We start from the raw sequence: 23,934 nt of genomic DNA, 5'->3' as shown, positions 1-23,934 counted from the left end.
TGTCTAAGTGGGGAAAAGGAAAATAGAACAGTTACAGTCTGGTAACTTCAGAAAAGTACATCACTTTACTGTAATGCAGCCTTTAAAACCAGTAAGACAACACTTATGTCATTTCACAATTATTACAATACCCAAAATCTAAGACGATATCTAGTCTCATAGCACGATATGGATATATCGATATATTGCCCAGCCCTAACCTGAATGCCTTGTTTATGCACACTTTTGTTGGCTGTAAAATGGCATTGAATCCACAAGCTAACTTCTGATCATCAAAGTCCCATGTTAAAGGTGCCGTAGGTAGGGTTGCGAAGATCCAGGACTTCGCCAAAACATTTTTAACATTGACAACTTCTCAGTCCCTCCCCCCTTTCTGCAAAAAGTCTCCTAAGCCCCTCCCCCCACAAGGGAGAATGAATGTGTGTGCATGAGCAGTGATTGACACGCAGTTAGACCCCACCCCGGCCCTGATTGGTGCATCTGAACAGGGAGTGGTGGATTTTTGCAAATCGCACTACAGGCTGTAAGTGGTGTCAGAGGAGCCGGATTTGTTTTGAAATTACCTGCTTCATGTAGTTCTACTCGAACATAGGGTCAGTTTCAGCAAATATGTCAAAGTTAGCTTTAGAAGTCTTACCTACTGCACCTTTAACTGGAACTAAAAGTGCATTGTGACCAGCTGTTCATTTGACAATCTAGATCAAATGAAAACTTTACCCAACATATCCTGCAATTTATCCTGAATGGATTTTAAAAAGTTCACAGGACTGATGCTATTCGGCATGTGATATTAACTTCCCTCCCAACTCCAATTATAACATAAATTAAGCACTTTATCATACCCCCACAACTATCAACACCAGGTCACACGCTGTAAAACTCAGTATGAGAAGTGAAGTTGACGTGACTAAAAAAAAAAAAAAAAATAGAATGAAATGTCAGTAATTTAAAAAATTCCCTGAAAGTTTCAGCTTATCAGGTACAGCTCACGCATCTGTGCTTTTAACGCCCGTCTGGCGCAGTGGTTCACTGTACACCCACACACCAATGTGCAAATAAGCTCCTTGTTGCCTTGACACCTTGCACCTGTGTGATCTCGAGTCGATCTGCCTTAAGGCCTATCACCTTGTCACCAGCACAGCAGACAATCCAACAAGTCTCCGCAGCACCTACCCTCTGTCTCACTAACAAAGTCTCGCTCTCTAGTACGAGTGGAAGTCGACCAGCATAGCAAGATTTAATTCCTGTGACGCTCAATAGGTACAATATGGCAGAATTGGAGATTCAGGAGTTTAATTTCCCAATGGGGCCATCAATAGATGGCATTAAAAGAAAAATCTAGCATCACATGCTCTACACGGTTTTCAAGATATCATCAATTTGTGACAAGGGTGTTATAAATTACTTTGGTGTACCCGCTTTCTTTGACTCATTTGACTCTTATCTACTTCTCCCTCAGTTACTGATTTCCTCTATTTCCCAGATAACATTTTCTACAACCCCTGGGAGAACAGGGCTCTCTGCGTTGTGTGCGTCTAGGTTAGCAAAAAACAACAACATTCTGCAATTTTTTCCACAACAGAGAGAGTCAAGAGAGAACAATCTTGTGTACTGTATTGTGCCTGGATGAAGGTATTTTCTTCTCAAGCTACTGACAACAGATTCACAAAGGTGAAAGCTTGGGCTGCATTGCATTCTGTTCTACCGAGGCTACTGTCAACGGAGAAACAGATTTCTCGGCCTTATGATTTTGCAACATTAGTACAAAATGTCTCCAGAGCAGGCCTGGAAGAAGCCCTCGCCTGACATTAAAGCCAGATGTTTGAAAGAGTACACATGCTCCAAATAGCTTTACGTGTCAGACAGTCACGACATCTACATTTTACCGCTTTTCTGCAGGAATGAGAACAAGACATTCAAATAACTAAAATGGACCCACAAATCCAATGGTTTTGGGAACAATTTCACAATTGACAGTGCTTTCGATAAACAAGCCCAAAAAAGGTTTTTGAAATGTCTTCAGCAATTAATACACAAATAAGCATAGAAATAACCAACCCCAATGATGTTCCACTAACTTGACCAGTGTCGTACAGCTCTGGCACCGCACACGTTCAGGTTAAAGGTCAAAGGCTCTTACAAAGTCCTAAATTGCTGTCTGAGGCACGGGCAAATTGTAAAACTAGGTCTATATGAATGGCAATTTGTAGATAGGAACACAGTTGGCATGTTATTGTATACAGGGCAGAGATGGTCCCTCTGGCTTTAACTAGAAAGCAGGGCGTAGTCCACTCCATCTGCTGAAAGGTCAGCTCTTCCGGAAGACTGAGACTAGTCGTACCCAGAGGATGGGGGGTGGGGGGGGTAAAGGAGACAAATGTATGGACACGCTCCATTTCACTCGCCTCTACAATGTAGACACAAACACCATGCGCTGCAACATTAAGTGGGAATGGCTTCAGCCGCCTTACTGAGTATCAACCCTGTATACGAGTGTGTATGTGCGCATGTTTTTGCATTCCCTAGGGAGGAAACAAGGAGATGACCTGCTGTGGAGTCGATATGTGTGTTGGAAACGCAGGCAAACAAAACACGTGCCAAACGAGCTGACATTTCTGCTCTGGAAACACCAATTTAGGCTGGCAGCATGAGATGAACTCAGACATGCGCCCTCCCCTCCACCACCAGCCGGCCTGTCGACAGGCGGCACCACCTGGCTGACTGCTCTCCCACCCTCCCCCTCCCTGACATCCTGACAGCCAGTTCTGGCTACCAGCACCGGGACACTGCCATTCCTGGCCCACTGTCTGCACTGACATCCTACAGCAGCAGCAGCAGCAGCAAATGACCAGATGGGATTCTGGGATAATATACAGCAGCTTTTTCTGTATGGAACATTGTCAAGAGATATGTTAAGGGTCTTTTTGGTGACCTTTACTCACAGTATGCAAGACATGTTTGTTGCATTTTCTATATTGGTTGTTGTATTTACTAAAGAGACTAGGAATGAATGAAAGAAAAAGAAAAAACACACTTTGAATGATTTTACATTTTATGACTTTGATCGCTACAATATTTGCCATTTTGCTACAGTAATAAGAAATTTATAAAAAAACAAACAAATAAAATAAATCAAATAAAAAAAAAAAAGGGCACGCACATGTATATTAACTAGAGATGCACCGATTGACCGGCCGGTGACTGGAATTGGCCGATTTTTCACGTGATCAGCCATGACCGGCAGGTCAGTCTGACATATGCAGATTGTATGCCAGTCAAATGCACTCGGGCGCCGCATGATTAACGTTGCGCAACATCAGCGCACCGCCGCTCAATCAGCCGTTTATGAAATGTCATAAAGTCGTAATTACAAACCGTTCTGCAGAGCAGTCTGCTCTACTGATCTCAGGCCAACGGTCAGCCCTCTGAGGCTGAACCTGAACAAGTGGAACATGAAAACTGCACTCACGCGGGTCCCTTATCGGAAAATAGCGTTGGGCACTCTGTTTATCAGACCCCAGATGAGACAAGAAGCTAACGTAGGCGAACGCTGTGGTGACGGTCCCTCTGCCTCTCACACCCTGCTGCAAGAGACGCTGTGTTTAAAGTAAAAAAAAAAAAAAAAAACACTGTATTCCTCTGCCACGCTGTATTAACGTTACGGTTGAAACTAGGGCTGAAACGATTCCTCGAATAACTCGAATAATTCGATTCGACCCTCGATGTAAAATGACTTGCCTCAAAGCTTCGTTAAATCAATGTTCCCAACGTTGTATCGCTGACGGACGGTGTTTCCGCACGGAGCATTATTACTGTCGCACACCAGACGCGGCTCAGTCTACTGCTGGCGACACATGCCAGAGCGTAAATAGCGAGGGGCTAAGAGTTTGGAATTCCAAAGTTTGGAATCAGTTCAAACGTAATTAAAACAAACTCTGTACAGTGAGTCTACTGTAAAATCAAACTAGCTTACCACGATAATAGCGCGACGTCAGTGCTTTAGCATCTCAACAGAAAACATCTGATCAACGATCTAATATAGTAAGTATAACAGAGCTGTGTAACATTATAATCAAATATATAAATGAAAATAGGTTGAGTATAACTCATATTTACATATAGGCCTAATTTTGGTTGTTTAAAAACAAAACAAAAAAATAATCCAATTAATCGATTAATTGATCGATAAAGTGCTAGATTAATCGATTACAAAATGAATTGATAGCTGTAGCCCTAGTTGAAACGCTTTTCAGGTTAGTGGGGATGCATACCGCTCAAAACCAACATTAAAAACGTAAAATGGCCGGTCATTTTACACACAGTTTAGCAACAAACTAAACGCTGGGGGAAGATTACTACGTTTTTTAATGTTGGTTTTATATATATCGATTATCTATTCAAAACATTTTCTATGTTCTATGCAAAATGTACTATTAAAGAAAAGATAGAAAATAAATATTTGTGTGTGCTGTAAAGTAGTTAGAAAATATGAAATCGGAATCGATTGAGTTTAAACTCAATGAAAAATCGGCCTAGAAAGTTGTAATCCGTGCACCTCTAATAACTCCTCGTGTCATATGGGCTTAATTGTATCAGTAAGAAAAAATTTGAAATCTCATTCAGGTTATTGAACACAGAATACCATCTGAAAGAGTAATTCTTCCCTGAAGTCTGAATTCATTTGGCTTCATTGTATGGAATATACGCAAGGTTCTGGACTCACTTTTCTTTACTGAACCCAATCGTTTACATTTGTCTGTCATTGTCTAGATCTGGAGCAAAAGGAATACTAATACAAAATAAATCATTAATTTCAACCCTGCTACTGCTTTATACCATGATACTGCTCAGCTCCTCTTTCATTGTGAGTATCTATCCTCCATAAGCTGCACTTAGCTGTGGTTTGTCACGATGTCACTTCCAGACGCTGTTCCCCATTTCAGCCTGTCTCAGTGTGTGTGGATGTCTATATCTAACCTCCCCAAAGACATGCTGTGCACGGGAGACTTCTTCTCACTCAGATATAATTCCCCCCCCCCACCCCCAGGAATGTTATTACTTCAATAAATGTTACCAGTCACTGTCAAAGGGGCAACATGTGACTTGGCATCATGAAGCTAGTTACTTGGACTGAGTTGTTTTTCTTGCATGGTGTCAAATCTGCAGCGCAAAGTAGTACTGCACACAAAAGATGTCCCTCGTTAGACAGCCGCAACAGAGTGTCTCACATTATTCACTTACAACTAAATTTGCCATGTTCACCTATTCTCTTAAAATGCTTAAATGTTCTTGCTGGTTAGCTGGTAACAAGAGGGGGAGACCATTGTGTAGTAAAAAGATGAGAGGTTTGGAACCAGGTAACAATGTCTCGAATAGGGCTGCAACTAACTAACTAACTATATTTTCATTATCAATTATGTGAATGAATCAATTAATTGTTAAGACCGAATGTGCGTTCAATTCTGACCTCCAGTAGCTGGGTCTTTTCGTACTCTCTGCGGTGCTGGTAGATACACTGGCTGAGGAGGGAGTACAGTCTCTCCAGCTGCTCCACACTGTAGCCCTCACTCTTCTTCACCACCATATCCAGGAGAGCCTGAGGGGGGGGAAAGAGAACAAATACATTACAGATAAAGTAGGAAAGACCTATATATTTAAATGTCTTACACATTATTTCTAATCCATAAACGTGTGTATGGAGAAACTAATGAAACCGGTTGGCACACAGTGCTGAATAACTGGTCACACAAGCTAAGCACTGATGTTGGTGCATGGAGATGAAGCATTTGGAGGGCAGCTCTATTCAAAAGCAATTAAGATGAGAGTGACCGCTAATTAAGGCTAATCATAATTAGAAACAAGTTTACATTCCAGCGCTGCTTTAATTAAAACATTCTTGACAGTCAAAGGCCCTTCTAATTGACCCGTTTCTCCCATTTTACTCAAGCCAAAGTCTGAGTGTGTGTATGGGTGCGTCTGTTTAAACACAGGGCTCATCGGAATGCATGGACTGAGACAGCAAAAGGCACAATAATTAAAGTTACCATCACTGACACAAGGCAAACAAACCCCAACAGAAATGAAATGGCACGCTCTTGCGCGTGCGCGTGTGTGAGACAGCGACCATGTGTTAAACACATAAAACTAAGGCAATGTCAAGATTAATAAGACGTGGATGTTTGTCAAAGCCTCTCATCAATGGAACGTCTGAGAGATGATTACAGTGGGCAAAAAAGAAATATTACAGAGGCAAAAAGGTTAGCATTGTATTAATCACTGTATTCCCATCTGCTTAAATGACAGAACAGTCGTCTTGATTAAAGTAACGGATCAAGACTTCGGCTTCACTTCAACAAATACTTCAGTAGAAACTTAATCCCAAGATACGCTTAACTCATAATCACAAATTTGACTTTGAGAGCAATACTTCACTTTGTTAGTGCACTTTCAGCACAAACACTTCTGATGGAGTTACAGAGAAGTGAATTTGGATGCACCATGACCGTTCAGCTGGTTCCCCAAAGCTCTCAACTGAAATATAATGAACCTTCAAAATAATCCCTTAAAATGGGACGGCAAAAACATTATGGATACAACGTCCACACTGCCATGTCAAGGTGTTCAATGTATTAGCTTTATGCGTGGCTACCAAAATGTGTTTAGGCTGCACCGACGATGGGTGCCAGAAAGTCTCCAAGGACGAGCATATGGCCAAACTGTGGCTACTGTTGCATAACTATTCTTTCATCTCCCCAACACAATGCTGACAGTAAAAATAATTGGCGACATGGGAGATTGTTAGTGCTTGTCAGAGGCCTGCTTTGTTGAGTGTTTTCTTGCTTTAGACTTTTATTTGCATCAACAGAAAGCCATTACAACGCTGTAAAAGATCATTCTGCTGCACACTGAGCACAACAGTAGTACGAGTGAGAAATGACACCTGTTACAGGATTAGACACTCTGAAGGCGATAAATAAATAAAAACTTCTCTCCACTGCTTTAAAAAAAAAAAAAAAAAAAAAAACATTTATGATGCCAATAACTACATAACCGTTTTAAGAACAGTAGTTTTTGAATAGTAGATTAACTTAAGTTTAAACCCAGTAATTAAGGAGAAAAAAGAAAACTTTTCAAATCTCTCTTGCATTGCTTCATTTTCCATCCTGTTCTAATTTGACTTCCAGTAGGTGCTTATCACACCAAACTCAATAGCCTGGAAACATGACTTGTAATTGAGTAGATAATACCTTTCAAATATTCACAGTTCCACAACTTAATCTGGCAGTGGAGGAGGATTCACCGGTAATATGCCTTTGACATCAAATCCTCCATCTGGCCAATCTAATAACTGTACGCCCCTTGACAAATAAAGTGTGCATACAGAGGCTAAGAACACTAAGACTTTCTCTAATATTCAGAATTCATCCAAAGTGATAATGATCATCACAGCTGCCTTCCAAAGGCGCTGTCCGCTGCTCTAAATTGAACATGTTTTATTGGATTCTTTCTGCAATTTTGTTACAGTAACTCTGTTCTAAAAGTCAAGGAAGCTCTCTGGTTTCAACCCAGCCACAAGAGCTCATAAAGGGGACCAAATGGAGCACATCACGGTGAGATGCCTATTTTAACAACACATGCATAAAAGCTTTAATTAGCATCATTACAACCCATCTCACATATGCACAATAATGTAAAAGTCTCTGGAAGACACTTCTCCGACATTCCTTTCATCCGACTCCCACTGCATTTCTTTCCATTTTTCATTATGTTCCCCATCCCTAGCTTTAAGTGCATTTCACTACTCAAAGTTCACCTTCTCTCCTTTATAGTGCATTTCAATGTTTTATAGAGGCTCTCCTCACGTCTTCTCCAACCAACACTTTTCCGCCTTTTCTTCCAATGGATTTGTCTTTTCTTGTTGGTGTATTTCCTTCCTTGTACCCTCTCGCTTTCATCCCCTCAATGTATTGTCCTCTTTACGGTTAGCCAGCTGATTGCAGCAGTGTACTTCGCAGCCTCTGTCAGCTTGATCAGGATGCCTGTGACAGTTTGGGGTAAATGGTGAGTGTGTGTCTTACACAGACTCAGTGATTGAGTGAGCTCACTGCACACAAAAGGGCAGTAATCCCATGCGTTAAAGACTGCTACTGACATGGACCATTTAACCTCACCCCCCCTCTAAACTCCCTGTTGCATCTTCGCCCTCTCCATCTTTACTCACATCCCTTTCTTTACTCACATCCCTAGCTTTACTCACATCCCTTTCTTTACTCACATCCCTATCTTTCCCCACGTTTCTTAAGACCATAGATGGAGCTATGGGGGATTGGAATGACAGTGGCTTAAGGGAACAAAGCAGAAAAATGGTATATGGAATTATATTAGGACCAAAATTCTCCTTGTGAAAGATGATTTGTTCGTAAAGAGTTTTTTGCAGGTGTTAATTTCCCGGTTTTATTATAACACAATGACTAATTAATACTGGTTTTATGCTCACGTCTCATAATTTGTGCAGAAAAAACTGGACAATTGCACTATATAAATTGCATTTACCAAAATAAAAATGACAACACACTAAATTCTTAGAAATAGTGAGAAAATACAAGTGGAGCAAACAAGTAGGGATTCATGCGACTGGATTTCAGGCTAGAAACCGGGCAAGAACACACTTCATTACACCGTGTTGCAGCTTTGATATTTAACCCCTGGCCTATGAACCACATGACATGTCAATTCTAGTCACACCAACAAGCCCCCTGCACAGGCGGGCCCATATTTCTCATTTTCCTCGACCCTCCAGGCCAGGTTAGGATCACAGGGAGATAATCAAACCACCACGGGGTCTAGCCTCATACATTTTTCAAACTATACAGTATATGCTAGTCTACTGACACAAGATTCTTAAATCCGGGCCCTGTGCCTTGATTTGTTATGGCAAGGTAAATGAACTTCTACATCGGTCTCCATGGAGTCTGTGTGTTACATAACACATAATAATTGGATAAATGTGGCAATTTCAACCACTGGCAGATAGCAAAAACAAGATTTTCCATTGGTGTCGAGTTGCTCTTTAAACATAATTAGTAAAACGTCTCGGTGAAAACACCCCCAGTCTAATGTTCTATCACAAAATGTTGATGGTAATATAATTGTGCTTTACGTTTTCAAACAAACAACCGGTAAACAGTCACACATGCAGACTGGAGCTAACTGTGATACAGTGGAGGAACTTCCCTTTTGATCACTGAAGGAAGCTTCACTAGGGGTGTGTGCGTGTGTGCGTGCAAGTGTGTGACGATTCATCCTCAGTAGTGAGTGAGAGAAAAGGGTTAGCAGGCAGTGTGGGGGGGAAAAAAACAAAACAAGGATTTGAACCGACACTCTGTTCTCCAACATTTGTTAAAAAAAATTTAAAAAAAATAAAAACTATAAATGATTTTGGTTTGCTTGTTACCATGAATCAGGGCAGAGTGTGGATTTGGCACTAGTGGACAGTGATTTGTAAAATAATAAAATAAATGATTCTAGTTGCAGAGGCAAACAATGTGGTATACAGGGCACTCGCTCATACAAGTAATGCAATATAGATAGTATTATAAAAAAGGTCAGGGACGATCATGACAAATCATATTACCATGGTCTCAACACAATAAAATGAAATGGCCATCCCTTTGGGCTGGGCATATGAAATCCCTGCTGGGGTTGACAACTCATCTAAAATGGCTGGTTGGCTTTACTTTGAACATCACGTCACTGGCAAATTCGCAGCCATTTCCTCGCCTCTTGTTTCAGTATAGAGGAGGTAAAGGTACATAATATTATGCAGTGGGTCTTTTGTGCAATATCTATTTTAAACTACATGATTTAATATATTAATAAACCTAATCCACTGACATTGCTTAAGGATGGTATTACTCGTTTACTTACGATTTTATTATGTGGCCTAATAAAAATTATTTTGATGTTTTTGAATCAAGATGTATGTAAATTAGGATCTCAGTGTATTTTGATATCCATGTCACACCAAACCTACATGTCACTAGGTTTAAATAGTGACTCAGTCATTCACATTATCAAAACCGTTAATTTGCCAGTAACAGCACCTCTGAGACACAGTCAGTCCAAATACATAAAACAAAAAGATATAAATGCATAAGAAATAAAAACGGTTACCATCTTCACTTCGGGGCACAGATCAATAACAGAGTTGTGTTAAATCGATGTAGAGCTTAGAGATTCAAGGCTACTTTCTTGGCCTGGGTAGAAACTAAAACCAGGACGAGGCTATAACGTAGCTTATAACGTAGTGGCTTTCCTGAACACTTCTTATATTTAGTTTCTTCTCAACTATGGACAAGGGAGAAAAGCTAGAAGTTTATATTTCAACTGTAAAATGTCTCGCTCCGTACATATCTTTGTCATAGTACATACAAAAACTAAAAGTAAAGGGACCGATATTAAGATTGCTTGTATACGGTACTATCAGCTTACGCATTACTAATCGGATCTATATAAATATGTTGATATCGGCATCAGACTCAAAAGTCCAGTATCGGTCAGGCTATACTAGGGAGCAAGATTCATTTCAACAAACTACTTAAGCACTGGCCTGAGGATGTAAAATACAGGACCAGTCAAGTTATTTGTATAGCCTATATCACAATAAATATTTGGGAATAATAAATAAAAAATACTAACTATATTATATACTAAATATATAATACTAAAATAATAAATCCTGGGTTTAATGGACTCCAACAGGAGTTCCTAAACGAGTCCAAGCTCTCTTGACTTAAGCGCTGGGACATTGATATTCCAACCATATCATTATTTTACAATTTGTCAATATGTATCACAAAATGTTGAATGTATGCAAAATCTCACTGCCACACTTCTTCAATGCCAGTGTTGTAGTACTCGAGATCGATCTTGGTCTTAAGACTGGTCTCAAGACCACTTTTTGAAGGTCTCGGTCTCCTCTCGGAATCGACTTGGATAAAGAGGACTCTGGATTTTATTTCAAGACCAGTCAAGACCACAACTGTAGGGATATCACTAAACTTCCTCTGCATTGTCTAATTGTATGTGTTACCATCATTTCTGTGATTGGATGTAAAACTTCCTGCTTCAAATGCAACCAATAAGTTGACTAATTTCTAATTAGAAATTTGTTACCGTTAACAAATTTAACACACACTCCCAAGAAAGTGAATGTGGGAGACAGGAGAAGCTCTGGCTGTCTGGCACTGGTCTGGTCTAGGTCGTGGTCTCCTGCCCTGCCTTGGTCTTGGTCTTGACTCAGTCTCAACCCCTCAAAGTCTTGGTCTTGACTTGGTCTCGATACACTCTGGTCTACGTTTGAGATAAATCCTGCTCTGCCATCATTGCACAATGCAACTGTGTCAGCAATGTGATTTTATTTTATTAAGTTATAACTTTGGCAAAATTAACGCATCACTGTCCGATTTTGCCCCACTGTCCAATCAGAAAGTAATTGTCACTAATCTTTCACTATTCCCCACTGATTGCCACGCAAGGTCAAGGTAGGAATAATGTGAAACGTAAAATAAAATAATGAAGCAACTGCTAACTTGACTCCTTTTCGATCTCAAGTTTTGAGGCGAAAAAGTTGTAAAGAATAAGGATTCTATTCAATAAAACTGATAAGTAAAAGAAGCCAAAGGGTAGAATTGGTAAGTAAATGTAAATGAACTGTATTTATACAGCGCTTTTCTAGTCTTAATGACTACTCAAAGTGCTTTTACATAGAACAGGAACCATTTACACACATTCATACACTGTGGCCTGACACCGAGGCTGCCATGAAAGGTGCTACCTGTTCATCAGATAAACATTCACACACATTTACACACCAATGGTAAATGTGTGTGCAGTGTCTTGCCCAAGGACACTGAACCCCATATCCAATATCACCAGGTAATAAAAAAGGAGAAGAGAACTTGCAGGACTGACTTTACACAAAATAACCCCAAACATACCCCTGCAAAACAACTTGATGTTTTCTAAATAAATCCCCCCGAGTGGCAAAACCAGTCAGAAAATGAATATAGATACATTAGGATTAGGTTAAGGTTACGGAAAGGACGAGTTATCGACCAGCTATGGTTAAACTTAGGGTAAACGTCAAGGGAAAAGAAACTTAGTCGATGCAATGTCCTTTCCGTGTGTATTGCAAAGAGTGTGTTTTATGTACTGGAGAGGGAAGGGTGTTAAACATGCTGACCAAGCACAAAGCATTTCATCTTATGCATCATGAGAATATGTTTTCAGAATATACAAACATGCACAGCCTGGAAAAAACTGGAATCTAAATAAGCCCTGCTGCTTAAAGCTCTGCAGTACATTTCTGTCATCAAGGGATTTTAAGCAGTCGGGTGATTGGGCTTTAACAAAACCAGTTAACATGAACCTACTTTTATATTCATTATCAATTTGTGGTTTAATTGGTAATTGAAGGCAAATGTAAGACACTAACTGGACAGACAGTAATGTTTGTTAGATAATATTTCAAATACTACATCCACTTTGCTTTTATCTTACCCTGATTTAGATTCCCACCTTGGCTATTAACTAAGAAATGTTATAGCACCCTAATAGTAATATATTCTCTCCAGCTGCTACAGAGTGTTTCCATCAACCTAAATAGTATCCTGTGATTTTGCTTCCAGTGGTAGACCAATACTGTCGGACGTTATACTTACCAGGGTTGACAAAATCAAAGCCAAGCATTTAAAAAAAAATCCATCTTTATACACTGTATAACTAATCATAGTACAAAATCCCACACAATCTAAACCATTAGTTTATATAAGCCAAGGGTTAAGTGGGCTGCATCAGGTGTGAGGAGGGCATAGTAAACCACACGAAAGGCTTGGCAAGAGGGCAAAACTACTACAGAATATGAAGAAAATGCAAGAGACCGGTATGTTTATGTTGTGTGAGCTACTGACACTACTGGCCCTTACACGCATGGCCAAGAGGCACAGCTTTGGAAGCGCAATTACATGCAAATAGCCACACTGTCTAGGCCATCAGTGGGAATGAATGAAAATAAAAGAACTACTTCAAGCGCTATCTATTTTTATTGACAATCAAACGCTGGTCCAGCACTATTAAACGGTTCTCTTTTCAACAGACATATGGCATGGCTACTTCGCCAGAGGGCCCCCCCCACTGTTATTAGTACTAAAAATGAAGGAAGATGACAAACTGAAATAGGGCAATTTCTGTTGACAGGATTTTCTAAAACAGGAAATCCTGACATGCTGTAATAGCTAAGCATCAAGCCAAAAGACTCCATACTGTGCCAGCAACTAGCAACCGTGAACACTAGCTCCTTGTAGGCAGCTGCTAAAGAAAACAGCAGAGCAGACGATAATCTGTGTGTTCTTGCTAACATGAAGGAAAAATTGCTCGCCCAAATTGGATTTCTTGTTACTGAATTCTCATCTGTAATCACCAGCAACACATCTTCCAGTCCATCTGTGGACAAGTGACTGATTATTGATGAAAGAAAACCACTAGCAATAAGACACATTTTGGAGTAGTTAGAGAAGCCAGCCTTGGGACCTATTTATTCATGCTGAAGAATTCATTTTGATCCAGACATCATCAAGCATCATTTCAGTGAAACTGGCAATAACAGAACTTGATTTTACTAAGTGAATCAGAGCAAATAACTGTGCCATGGCTCTGAAAGGCAGGACACGAATACTGAAATAATAATAATAATAATAAGAAGAGGAAGAATAATAATAAAAATCTCTGTCCTACAGGCTTCGGGTGTAGGGTCTGTGAACAAACTCATAACACTCTTATTGGTATTTAATTCCAGAGAGATTGAGCCTCTTCCATCAAGTAAAAAGTAAGAAATAAATCAGCCCTCTGCAATCATTGAATACGACTGAAGGAAGAGAGAAGGACCAGTCCAACACTCACTGCGGGCCCTAATGCACATCAGGCTGCCTGCCAGTCCCAGCCCTGCCAGCAAATATCTGCTTAAATGGCGACTCTCATCCTGTGCACCGGATATTCAATTTGTTCCATAAGCCGGGGATGAAAAAGCAATTATTCACAGTGCCCTCTTTTCACGATCTGTTTCTTTAAGATATCTCCCTCCTTCCCCCTACTAACAAATAAACCCCCAGATTAGCGTGCGTGTGGCCGTTCATAGGGGCAACCAGTTGAAGCAGTAAGATCAGGCCAACTGAAAAGCCTGTCAATCAGTTTGAAAGACGGGAGTCAGGTTCGGCAAGACAAAACGCGTACACCCCACCATCCCCGTGGGACATGGGTAAAAGCCACTAGATAATGGCTTGATAGCCCGATGTCACTTCGAAGCACGGAGGAAAGAAGTCAGCACAAGTCAGACGATCACTTCTTTTACATCAATTACACTACACATAGCGAGCTAAAACCAAGCACCCCCCCCCCCTGCCCCAGCAGATCAGTGAGGAGTGCTGTCAGGGGAGCCCACTGAGCCGAGGCTCCAATTTACACTTGGGGTATTAGGTGGGACCCTAGCGTGACTTTGCAGAAAGCGACGGAGCGGCTTCATGTGCTCTCTGTTTCTTGAACACATACTGGGACTAGTTGGCAGATCTAGTGAGGCAGAGAGAAGCTCATGTTTGAGTCATAACCTTGTTTCCTTCAAATGTCACAGAAGCAGCACCTGTTGATTGAGAAATGTGAAAATGGTCTAGGACTGTAATTGGCTCCCTCCATCCAAAATGGATGTTTGAAAGATGAAAAAGGGAGAGACTGTGGCATGAGCATAGGGTGAATGGAAAGGAGGGACAAGGCTCAGAAGTTATCCATCTGAGAAGGGCAGTGTGACAGCATGAGCTCCAGAACAGACCTATGGATCTAAAGGAAACCTAAGGCGGGTCACCCATGATTGAGTTCCCCCATCCTCCACACCTCAACTCCCATTCTACACAAAAAAAAAAACTCAACGTAGTGCTGCCTTCTAGGCCCCGTTCAAATAATGGTGGACTTTTAATTATCCAGACACCAATTCTGTTTAAACCTTTTCTATGTTTGGAAGCTATAAAAAGAACTGAGTAACAAAGGGATGAATTAATACCAAATGCAGAAGGTTTATGAGATGAGCACCATACAGTGCATGTGACAGGGTATGTCAGCAGGAAAAAGGCACAACGGGTCGCGCTACCTCAGCTGGCTCACTAAAGATAACACTAACGGTTAGCCTTCAAATGGAGGAGGCTTAAGCTGAGTATGTTCGTCGGTGCCGTATTTAGCATCATTCTAAGCATTCCAAGGACAGAAGGGCTCGTTCAATCCGCTGCTTTGCATATTAATGTCTGTACACAAGAAGTGATTCAACAGTCCATAGGAAGCAATAAGTGAACAACCTAGAATATAGAAATGAATAACAGCAGTTTCTTTTACAGAAGAGAGGAGAAAACACTCAAAAAAACTCTTCACCCACGCTGCCAACGACATTCAAACAAGCACCCGTATGAACTTACATAAGACAAAAACAAAAGCATATTGGTAACATTTTTAGATCATAGCTCCACTTTTCCATAATCACAGTCTAATTAGTCAGTTGCAAAACGTGACAGTTTGCCACAGCTGGCTCTGTTGAAACCAATAAGTCTTTATTTCAACATCTTACTCACTGGTGGGATGTGGGACAGTTTGCTGAAAAATATCTACCTTCTCTTTATAGCCTTAGTACTTCACATCTAAGAAATCACATATAGTGAATATGTATTAATATTTGGCTACACTAACTTCTGGGTCTCCAAGATTGTCTGCAGCTACTTAATTCATTTTGCTTCGTTATTAAATTTAAATAGTTTTAGAATTTCCTGCAATGTTCATTGAGTCTTACACATCAACACCGATTCCTAACTGAATACATAAAAGGGATCACGATCATAATGAATGACCATGGACATTTTGTGTGACCATGTTTTCCCCTTAATAATGTTCATCTTCCTGTTACCAGATCATTGCTTTGATACAGATCACAGTACCTGTTAAATCTCCAATCCACAGCCAGTGCACAATGACAAATCACCCCAGCTGTTACATCCTTCATGGTCTGAATTAGAATGATGAGCGTGTAGAATCAAGCAAGATGGCGATGGGGCACGCGCCAGGGTTTTTAAAAAGCTGAAATCTTGGTGGGTTGTAAGGGGCTAGGATGATTTTTCTAACCAAACGGTGAATGCGGTCCCCTGTGGCCAGTGTCTTTAAGCTTTGATGCAGATTTCTCGGGGCATTTTTAATAAAAATAAAATGCTGACCATGTCAACAAAAGCTGTATTAACAAAGCGACAACTGACAAGACAGTGAACAGATGAACAACAATCAGGTCGAAAATCTCTATGTCTAAAACAAACACCATTTGAGAGGGAATTTGTATACAGTATAAATTGCCATCTATCACACAGTCCTGCCATGAGACAAAAGGGTTCATATTGGATAAATAAATAAATCAATGAGTATTTTAATATTCAAATAAACTTGAAAAGAACCACCTATATGTACACAAACCACTAAATTGATGCTAGGCAGTGACATATAGGGTTGGGTACCTTTCGCATCTGAACCAATATCAGTACAGATACCGGTACCTGAAATTCTGTTCCCGGTACCAAACGGTACGTTTTTCGGTACTTTCCCTCTGTAATTACAAAAAAATTATTTCAGTTGTAAAAAATAATTCCAAACCTATTTATCCTATTTACTTAGAACATTGTTATTTATTTAGAATATTTTACACTGACAAAAATTAAATACAAATAAAATCCCTCCCGCTCTCCTCCCAAACCCATCCCTACAACCTATTACATTTAATAATTATTAAACTTTTATTCTTGTACTTGTATATTATTCTTTTTTAGCCTGTTTTATTTTCATCATGACCATTTTTAACTGCTCTTTAATGTTTCATGTAAAGCACTTTGAATTGCCTTGTTGCTGAAAGGTGCTGTAGAAATAAAGTTGCCTTGCCTTACAACCTCAGCCTGTCAGTCAGACCCCAGGGCACAGAAACTACTGATGTGCCTGCTTGTCTCACAGGAAGTGTAACATCAACAGCACCGCGACTGCTTTCGCCTCGCCATTAATATCATATCACAGTGAATGGTGTCTGCGTGAAGTTTTGAAAAACTGTAACCACACTTGAAACTGCTTTATCAGTATTGCCGTGACTCACCGTGACTTCAACAAAACTGCAGAGCCAATGTAGTTTGCTCCGTCCACACCATGCGCGTGCTAGTGTGCGTGTGCGTGTGCGCGTGCGCTGGACCTCCGCTCTCCGTCAACATGCAGAGAGACATAACCTTGCGCTTATGCGCTCTCGGGTACCGAAATTTGGCACCGTTTGATTTTATGTGAACCAATACTCTGTAATAGCGACGTGATTCGGTCGGTACCGGTAAAGTACAGGGTTCGGTACCCAACCCTAGCGCCATAACATTAGAAAAAGGGTTTTAAGTGCCTCCACTTTGAAATACAGATTTTCTTGCCACGCCACAATATAATTTTTTATGGATGACTTTTAAATAACTGAGGGCACACTGTACTTTACATTCACGTGTCCTAGTATGAAAGGCACAGATGTTACAAATAACTTTAATGATGGCCCCATTCTATTGAAGTGTCCCTGTAAGCCAAACTGTGTGACAGTGAACCAGCATAAACTGTTCCCCTGACACTGAAGCAGCTTAAAGTAATTCATCCTTCATTACTATTATTTACACCTATGCTTTCTTTAGTTTCCATACTGTACTAAAAACATTACAAACCATGACCCCAAAACCACAATAGCTTCAGACCGAGAATTTCATGTACCGATACACCACTAACCGGCACAATAACTGATATCTAAAAAATATTTACCGAAAGTCGCTGGTGGTCAACCACTAAGGGAGGATGGGGAGGGACTGGTTGTGGCTCTTCCTCTGTCCATTCAGCAGATCCCTTCAGCTGCTCTGACAGGCTCACCTTGCATGTCTTGGCTGTGGAACCTCCTATGCACAGACAAATGGATTATTGATGGAAGAAGGATTAACAAAGGAGGGTTATAAAGAATAAATACAGTGTGATAGCAATAAAAAACAACCCACAATGAACGGATGAACTAAATTTGAGAACTCCTTTGGTGTTGGTCATGAACCACCGAATAGCACAAACTGGATTTCAAGGAAAATAAATTCCAACTAGCATGGCTACAAGACCAAATTCGTGATCTTAGAATTATAAGGTTCTATCTCCGTTTAGGGTAGTTCTGAGATATTGAGCATCAATGTTTTTACATCCCAGCTGGCAAAACTGTTATGTAGTATAATCTACTATTAATAACTGACAAAATATTTATTTACAAAAATAACACCACACAGGCATTAATAAACACCTAATGGATCAGATTATGTCAAAAACTCAATTCCGACCAAAAGTGGAGATAGAACCTATTTATAATCTTTATTTATTCATACTATATAACAGATGAGTACCATTTTAATTTATTCATTACTGACGACTAAGTAATTCTCCATCTGGCCTCTTTCCTGTCCATTTATAACAATGCTCAAGAAACGCTTTGATGGAAACAAAAGGCCTGGCTCAGCTTGTAATGAGAGTGCGGGCAGAGTAGCCGAGTTGTCCGTTATTTTGAGGAGCCGCAGTTTGTTGTGTTCTGTCGGCTGATCGTGCCATCCTATGATGGCTTCTCCGTATTCTACAAGCATCATTACCTCAGCTTTCCAGCTGGCCTCTACCCGTCACAGCAAAACTACAGGCCCGTTATCAAACACATCAACGTAATGGCATATCTCGGACTCAAATACTACATACCATAAAAAAGGGCATAATGGCTCATGGCGAAGGAGGTTTGTTTTTGGCAAAGCCAGCCATCGTTGGGAATCTTTTATAGACAAAAAGGCATTTCATGTACAAAAGGTACACATAATTCCAAGCCTCTGGAGTCACTGCATTGAAATACACATTTTTAGCCAGGGAATAGCATTTTTATATTGTGCATGACTTATGTTGCATTATTCATGTCCTCTCTAAACCGAGTGCAAATCAGAGGAGCTGGGTGATAATCAAGAAAGTAATTTATTGTCATAATTAAGTGGTGGACAAAGCACTCACTGGATGTGTAAAAATTAACAGATTGGGTTAACTTGCTTACTTGCATATATGCTATGAAGATCAACTTAGCAAGTTAAATAATTACACCAAAAAAGTCACAGAGAACTTGCACTTTCTCTTCTCAATCAAAAAACCACCTTCAGGTGCAGTTCAAACTCAGTCAGAGCATCAACTCTGCGTTTCCTCTTTTGCCTGGCCCACCATGGCAAAATTTCTGCCACCACGATATCAGAAATTAACCTGACTCCGCCAGATGGATTGCTTCACATTTGCTCGGCATATCCATCTGGGAACTTTCCATTGGAGAACTTTTGGGAAGGGGCGAAAATACTGGTTAACTGATTGGATAAACCATCTGTCTATCACCTATGTTGGTGATAGACAGGCCAAATCAACCAATAATACGAAGCGTATGAAAATACAACAAGCCCCTGCTGCTGCAGGCAAAGCATATCTCGTTAGCTCAGCAAGCAAGCAACATGTCGGTAAAGGATATTTGCTGTTTGTGTAACGAGAATTTAGGAATAAAAGGCACCATTTCAGGTTCCCGGTCCATATTCCAAAAGAAGGATCCAAGAGAAAAAAGCATTAGCGAGCAGCTAACAGAATTAGGGCTACTGCTGGCTGAAAATACTGGTTAGCTGATTGGATAAACCATGTGTCTATCACCACCTAAACCCGCCTCAAAACCAACGCTGATTGGCCCGGTTGTTTGGGGAACGGCTCCAAATTTTCTCTATCTCAAGATGCCAGACTGATCTGCGAGTGGAAAACTGGAGCTCGCGAGATCAGGACGGTCTCACGAGGCTAATCAGAAATAGGGCTGTACAAAAAAATGTAGTCGCAGTTGCCTTTTAAATGATCCTGCCGACATAATGCACTGCCGCTCACATTGCAATTTAACAACAAGTAGAACTATTCAGAGGATATTGGGCCCGTCCAGTTTAACTCCACATACTGTTGTGTTGATGTACTTTATTGTCAAGACGTTTGCTTTCTTCCGAGTCGACTATTAAACAAACAACTCCACCAAAACGTCACCGCGGTGGGTCCGTTCTACGTGTAGACCTGTTGTAGATGTTAAGTGCCCTATAGTTTCTCAAAGAAAATACAGTTTCAAGTGTCAGTTCCATTTCATACGTAAAACGTTCGGACAGACCTGCCCCCACTGCTAAAACAAATCCTAACTATTAAAAATACAAAAACAAAGAAAACATCTAGCTGATTGTCCAAATATTTGTCAAAGTGTCAGATGGGCTCTGAAAGTTTACCTGTGACCCAAAACTTACTTGAGATAGAGGGAGAAAAAAAAGCTCTATGTTCTAATTGTGCTATTCAAGATGGATTACAGAAAACTCTAGCTTTGTACCTTCTGTATCTTGATCTTCCTCAACATGTTCTGTTGTTGCCCTGCCATCCTGGGGAGGGGGCTCCTGAGTTGGATTGCTCTCATTTTTGTCTTTGTGCTCTTCCTGTTCTGGTTCATTAGAGCCTTCAGCCGGGCTCTGGGGAGTCCTTTTCTCAGCCTCACTGCTGCTTTTGAGGCTCTGCGAGTCCAGGCTGTCCATTGACGCATTTCCATTCACACAGTCCGCTTGTGATACTAGGAGACCCTCTGTGTGCTTAGGCTGGACCTCAGCATCTAAAGACTCGGACATTTCAATCAAAGGCTGGAAGTCAGCCTGCCTGGCCTGGCCATCCCCGTCAGCCATGGGCTGAGTACTGCCATCAAGCCAAAACAGCTCATTGTATTTCTCTGTGTTCTCAGGCTCTGCCTCTTTGGCTGTGGGCTCCTCCTCCTTAGGTGTTGGCTCTTCTTGGGCTTTACTGGCATCTGGAGGTTCTGCTGGAGCTGCAACAGGGGGCTCGTTAGAGCTCTCCTCCTCTGTGGAGGGGACGTGGGGGTGGTGGCCATTGGGCTGGGGACCCATGATGTCACAAGATGAGGATTCCTCATCTTGTGTCACACATGAGTCACTGGGCCCTGCAGCTTCCACCTCCGCCCCCCTCCTCCTCCTCCCCCTCCTCCCCCTCCTCCTCCTCCTCCTCCTCTTCTTCTTCCATTTCCTTCCTGTAGACCTTCTTCTTACGGATGATGCCCCGCCCCCAAGATGGTCGCCGGCGAATCTTCCGCTTTATGTGATCTAGGACGAAAAAAGGGAGAGAAAGAGATCAACTTTATTAATTCGATCAAGCACAAAATACAAAGGACACAAAACTACAAAAAAAAAAAAAATTGAGGCAGGCATCAACAACATTTACCACAATCTTTAAAAAGGGACAAAAAGTAGATCCAATTCATAGCAAATGCCCATAACACAACTTGAGTATACGATTGGACACGTGCATATCTGTGCCAATATTTCTCTGGCTCAAGAGGCTGTTCTAGGGCTCAAGGGTTAAGCATACGAGGATGAAACAAGGCACTGCAAAGAACAAACAACTTTCTATTGACATGTTAAACACTGGAGTAGAAAAACCCATATGCATTTTCTCATGTGGTATCAAATCGTAGCTTGCAATTTGATTGCATTTAAATCCGGACATTTGGTCTTCCTCAAAGAGTAACAGGCAATAGGGTGACAATGGTTGCAAGAGAGGGAGGAAGGCAGAGACAGCAGCCCTGCTACATCATGGATGTTGGACACTAATGACAACAGATGGTGCTTTGGGTTTTAAGAGGAAGAGGAAAACAGAAGCCTGCTCTCAGAGTGCAGTGAGAGTGTCACAGCAAGCAAGCAAGAATGCTTAATGCAGTGAAACTTCAAAAAGGCATCTGCCTTCATTTACTGCTTTTCCCAAGCAGACCGAGATACAGACCACGGCAACCAAGTCAGAGAGAAGAGCAGACATAGAACGAGAGTGAGAAAGAGCAAACACATAGGGACCCCCACAAGTCAGTTTCCTAGGAACGTAAGCATTTGAACCTGACAATGACCTGCCAGTGACGACACCCTTACCCCAAAGAACCCCTTTGGGGTCTTGGCACCAAAAAGCCTTTACAGTTTGAAATCAGCTGTTGAGTCACACCAGACAGATTTTGACCTAAATCTGCAAAAGTGGAATCTTGTGCAGAATCAATAACATGTCAGCATGGTTCTCAAAAAAGACATTATACATTATGCATTATATTATTCAACAGAGATCACACTGTACAGTATAACTACATATGCACATATGCTTTGAGCAAAGTGTTTGCCATACTACTGCAGAAGGTCTCTCCAATGTTTAATCAGCATCTGCAATACAATCCCCACAAGATGTGAATAGGCAAACTGACAAGAAATCATGATATGCCGGCTTGCTGTCTGTCATATCTCCTCTCTCAGTGCTTTTAACCAGGGCTCATCTTACCACTCTAAAGATGTGATTATGCACACTGTGCGTACATCAGAGGATGGTAGAAAATGAAACCTTATGTTAAGTACTTGTTCACAATAGGAAGGGAACATCAAGGAAAAAAAACAACAAAAAAAACAACAACAACAACTGAAAGTTATAATCTTGACTCCTTACAAAAACACTACAAAAATGGGATAATTAGTCAATGAGTGTGTTTTTGTCATCTAATCAGAATGTTTATGTATGCTTCAACCACCACAGCAAATTCCTTCTAAGTATTTACTTGGAAATAAACATTTTTCTGATTCTCCGCAGACAGCTGTAGACTTGTGTCGGTTGCCCATATGCGCAAGCGGTTCCAGAAAAGTGGCTGCATCTGTCTACGACAATGCCCCAAACACCCTGGCTGCATGACCGGCGCAAGTCCACAGCTGTCCATGGATGAGGACAGTATATGTACAGCCTTACTGGACGGGAAACTGAGACTCCGTTGCCTCCCTATGTCACAGCACTGAAACTGCAGACCATACCAATCTCACTGAATGATCTCATTGATATTCAAGCTTGAAACATAAAATCCATTTTAGCAGTCCAAACAATGTTTTTAGCTCATTTGCTTTAAAACAGACGACTGCCGGAGCGCCTTGATGGCCAAATGGTAAAAGTGCATGCCACATAACAACCGTCCAATAAAAGCAGAAATGCCTAAAAGATAAATTTCATTTATAAAAAAAAAAAAAAAAAAAACAGACTACTGCTTAATTTTATTTTAAAGGAAAAGTAGAGGATGCAGATTTTACTGGTTAATGAGCTGAACTAAACCAACCTAGGAGCCTGGCATTTTATTTATCTACTCCAATATCATTTGTAGGTCTTCCTTTATTAAATGTGAGAGATTTTTGGCCTAACAAACAATCTTAATGAACTTCAAAAACTACCTTGCTATTTTTTATTTTTATTAAAGCAGATCTCACAAAAAAAAAAAAAAAGAAATCTGTCCAGTCAAAACTACATGTCTTTCATGGACATGTATGTAACATTTTTTCAGTGGCACTGGTCCCAGGACAGATGCTGTTGTTTACTAACCTACTTACCTCCTTTATGTGTGGGAGTGTGTGTGTTTCTATGGTGATTAACAACATTTTCGTTGCCTCCAGGAAATGCTTGCACTGTAATTCTCCTTTATGAATTCATATTTAGGACACTGGGCAAGCACAAGGTCATACTCATGCTGGGAAATATATTGCAACACTGGACCAAAGGAAAAAAAGAGAAAAATGCGAATACACAAATGGGCTTTTTGTGTGTTCACATGTGTAATAACCATTTGGGATTTGTGCGCAGCCGCAGCAGAGTCCAATTGATTTGAGATTCACATTAGTCACAGGATGAGGGCTTTAGATCTCATCTTAGACTAGAAGCAGAAGTAAAGAAAGGCTT

The 23,934-nt window shown here is 40.8% G+C and overlaps 1 protein-coding gene across 1 annotated transcript in view; it reads right to left on the bottom strand.

The window, feature by feature from the left end:
- Nucleotides 1–23,934, bottom strand: part of atad2b (ATPase family AAA domain containing 2B) — a 74,773-nt gene that overhangs the window by 4,738 nt on the left and 46,101 nt on the right. Inside the window, 4 exon segments of the mRNA XM_039780953.1 lie at nucleotides 5,468–5,596; nucleotides 17,899–18,029; nucleotides 20,522–21,158; nucleotides 21,160–21,296. Of these exon segments, the coding sequence (XP_039636887.1) occupies nucleotides 5,468–5,596; nucleotides 17,899–18,029; nucleotides 20,522–21,158; nucleotides 21,160–21,296 (1,034 nt within the window).

This window comes from Perca fluviatilis, chromosome 18 (assembly GCF_010015445.1).
Source record: "Perca fluviatilis chromosome 18, GENO_Pfluv_1.0, whole genome shotgun sequence".
Classification (NCBI taxonomy): Eukaryota; Metazoa; Chordata; class Actinopteri; order Perciformes; family Percidae; genus Perca; species Perca fluviatilis.
Note: the sequence above shows the minus strand (reverse complement) of the source record. Positions and strands in the feature narration are given on the sequence as shown.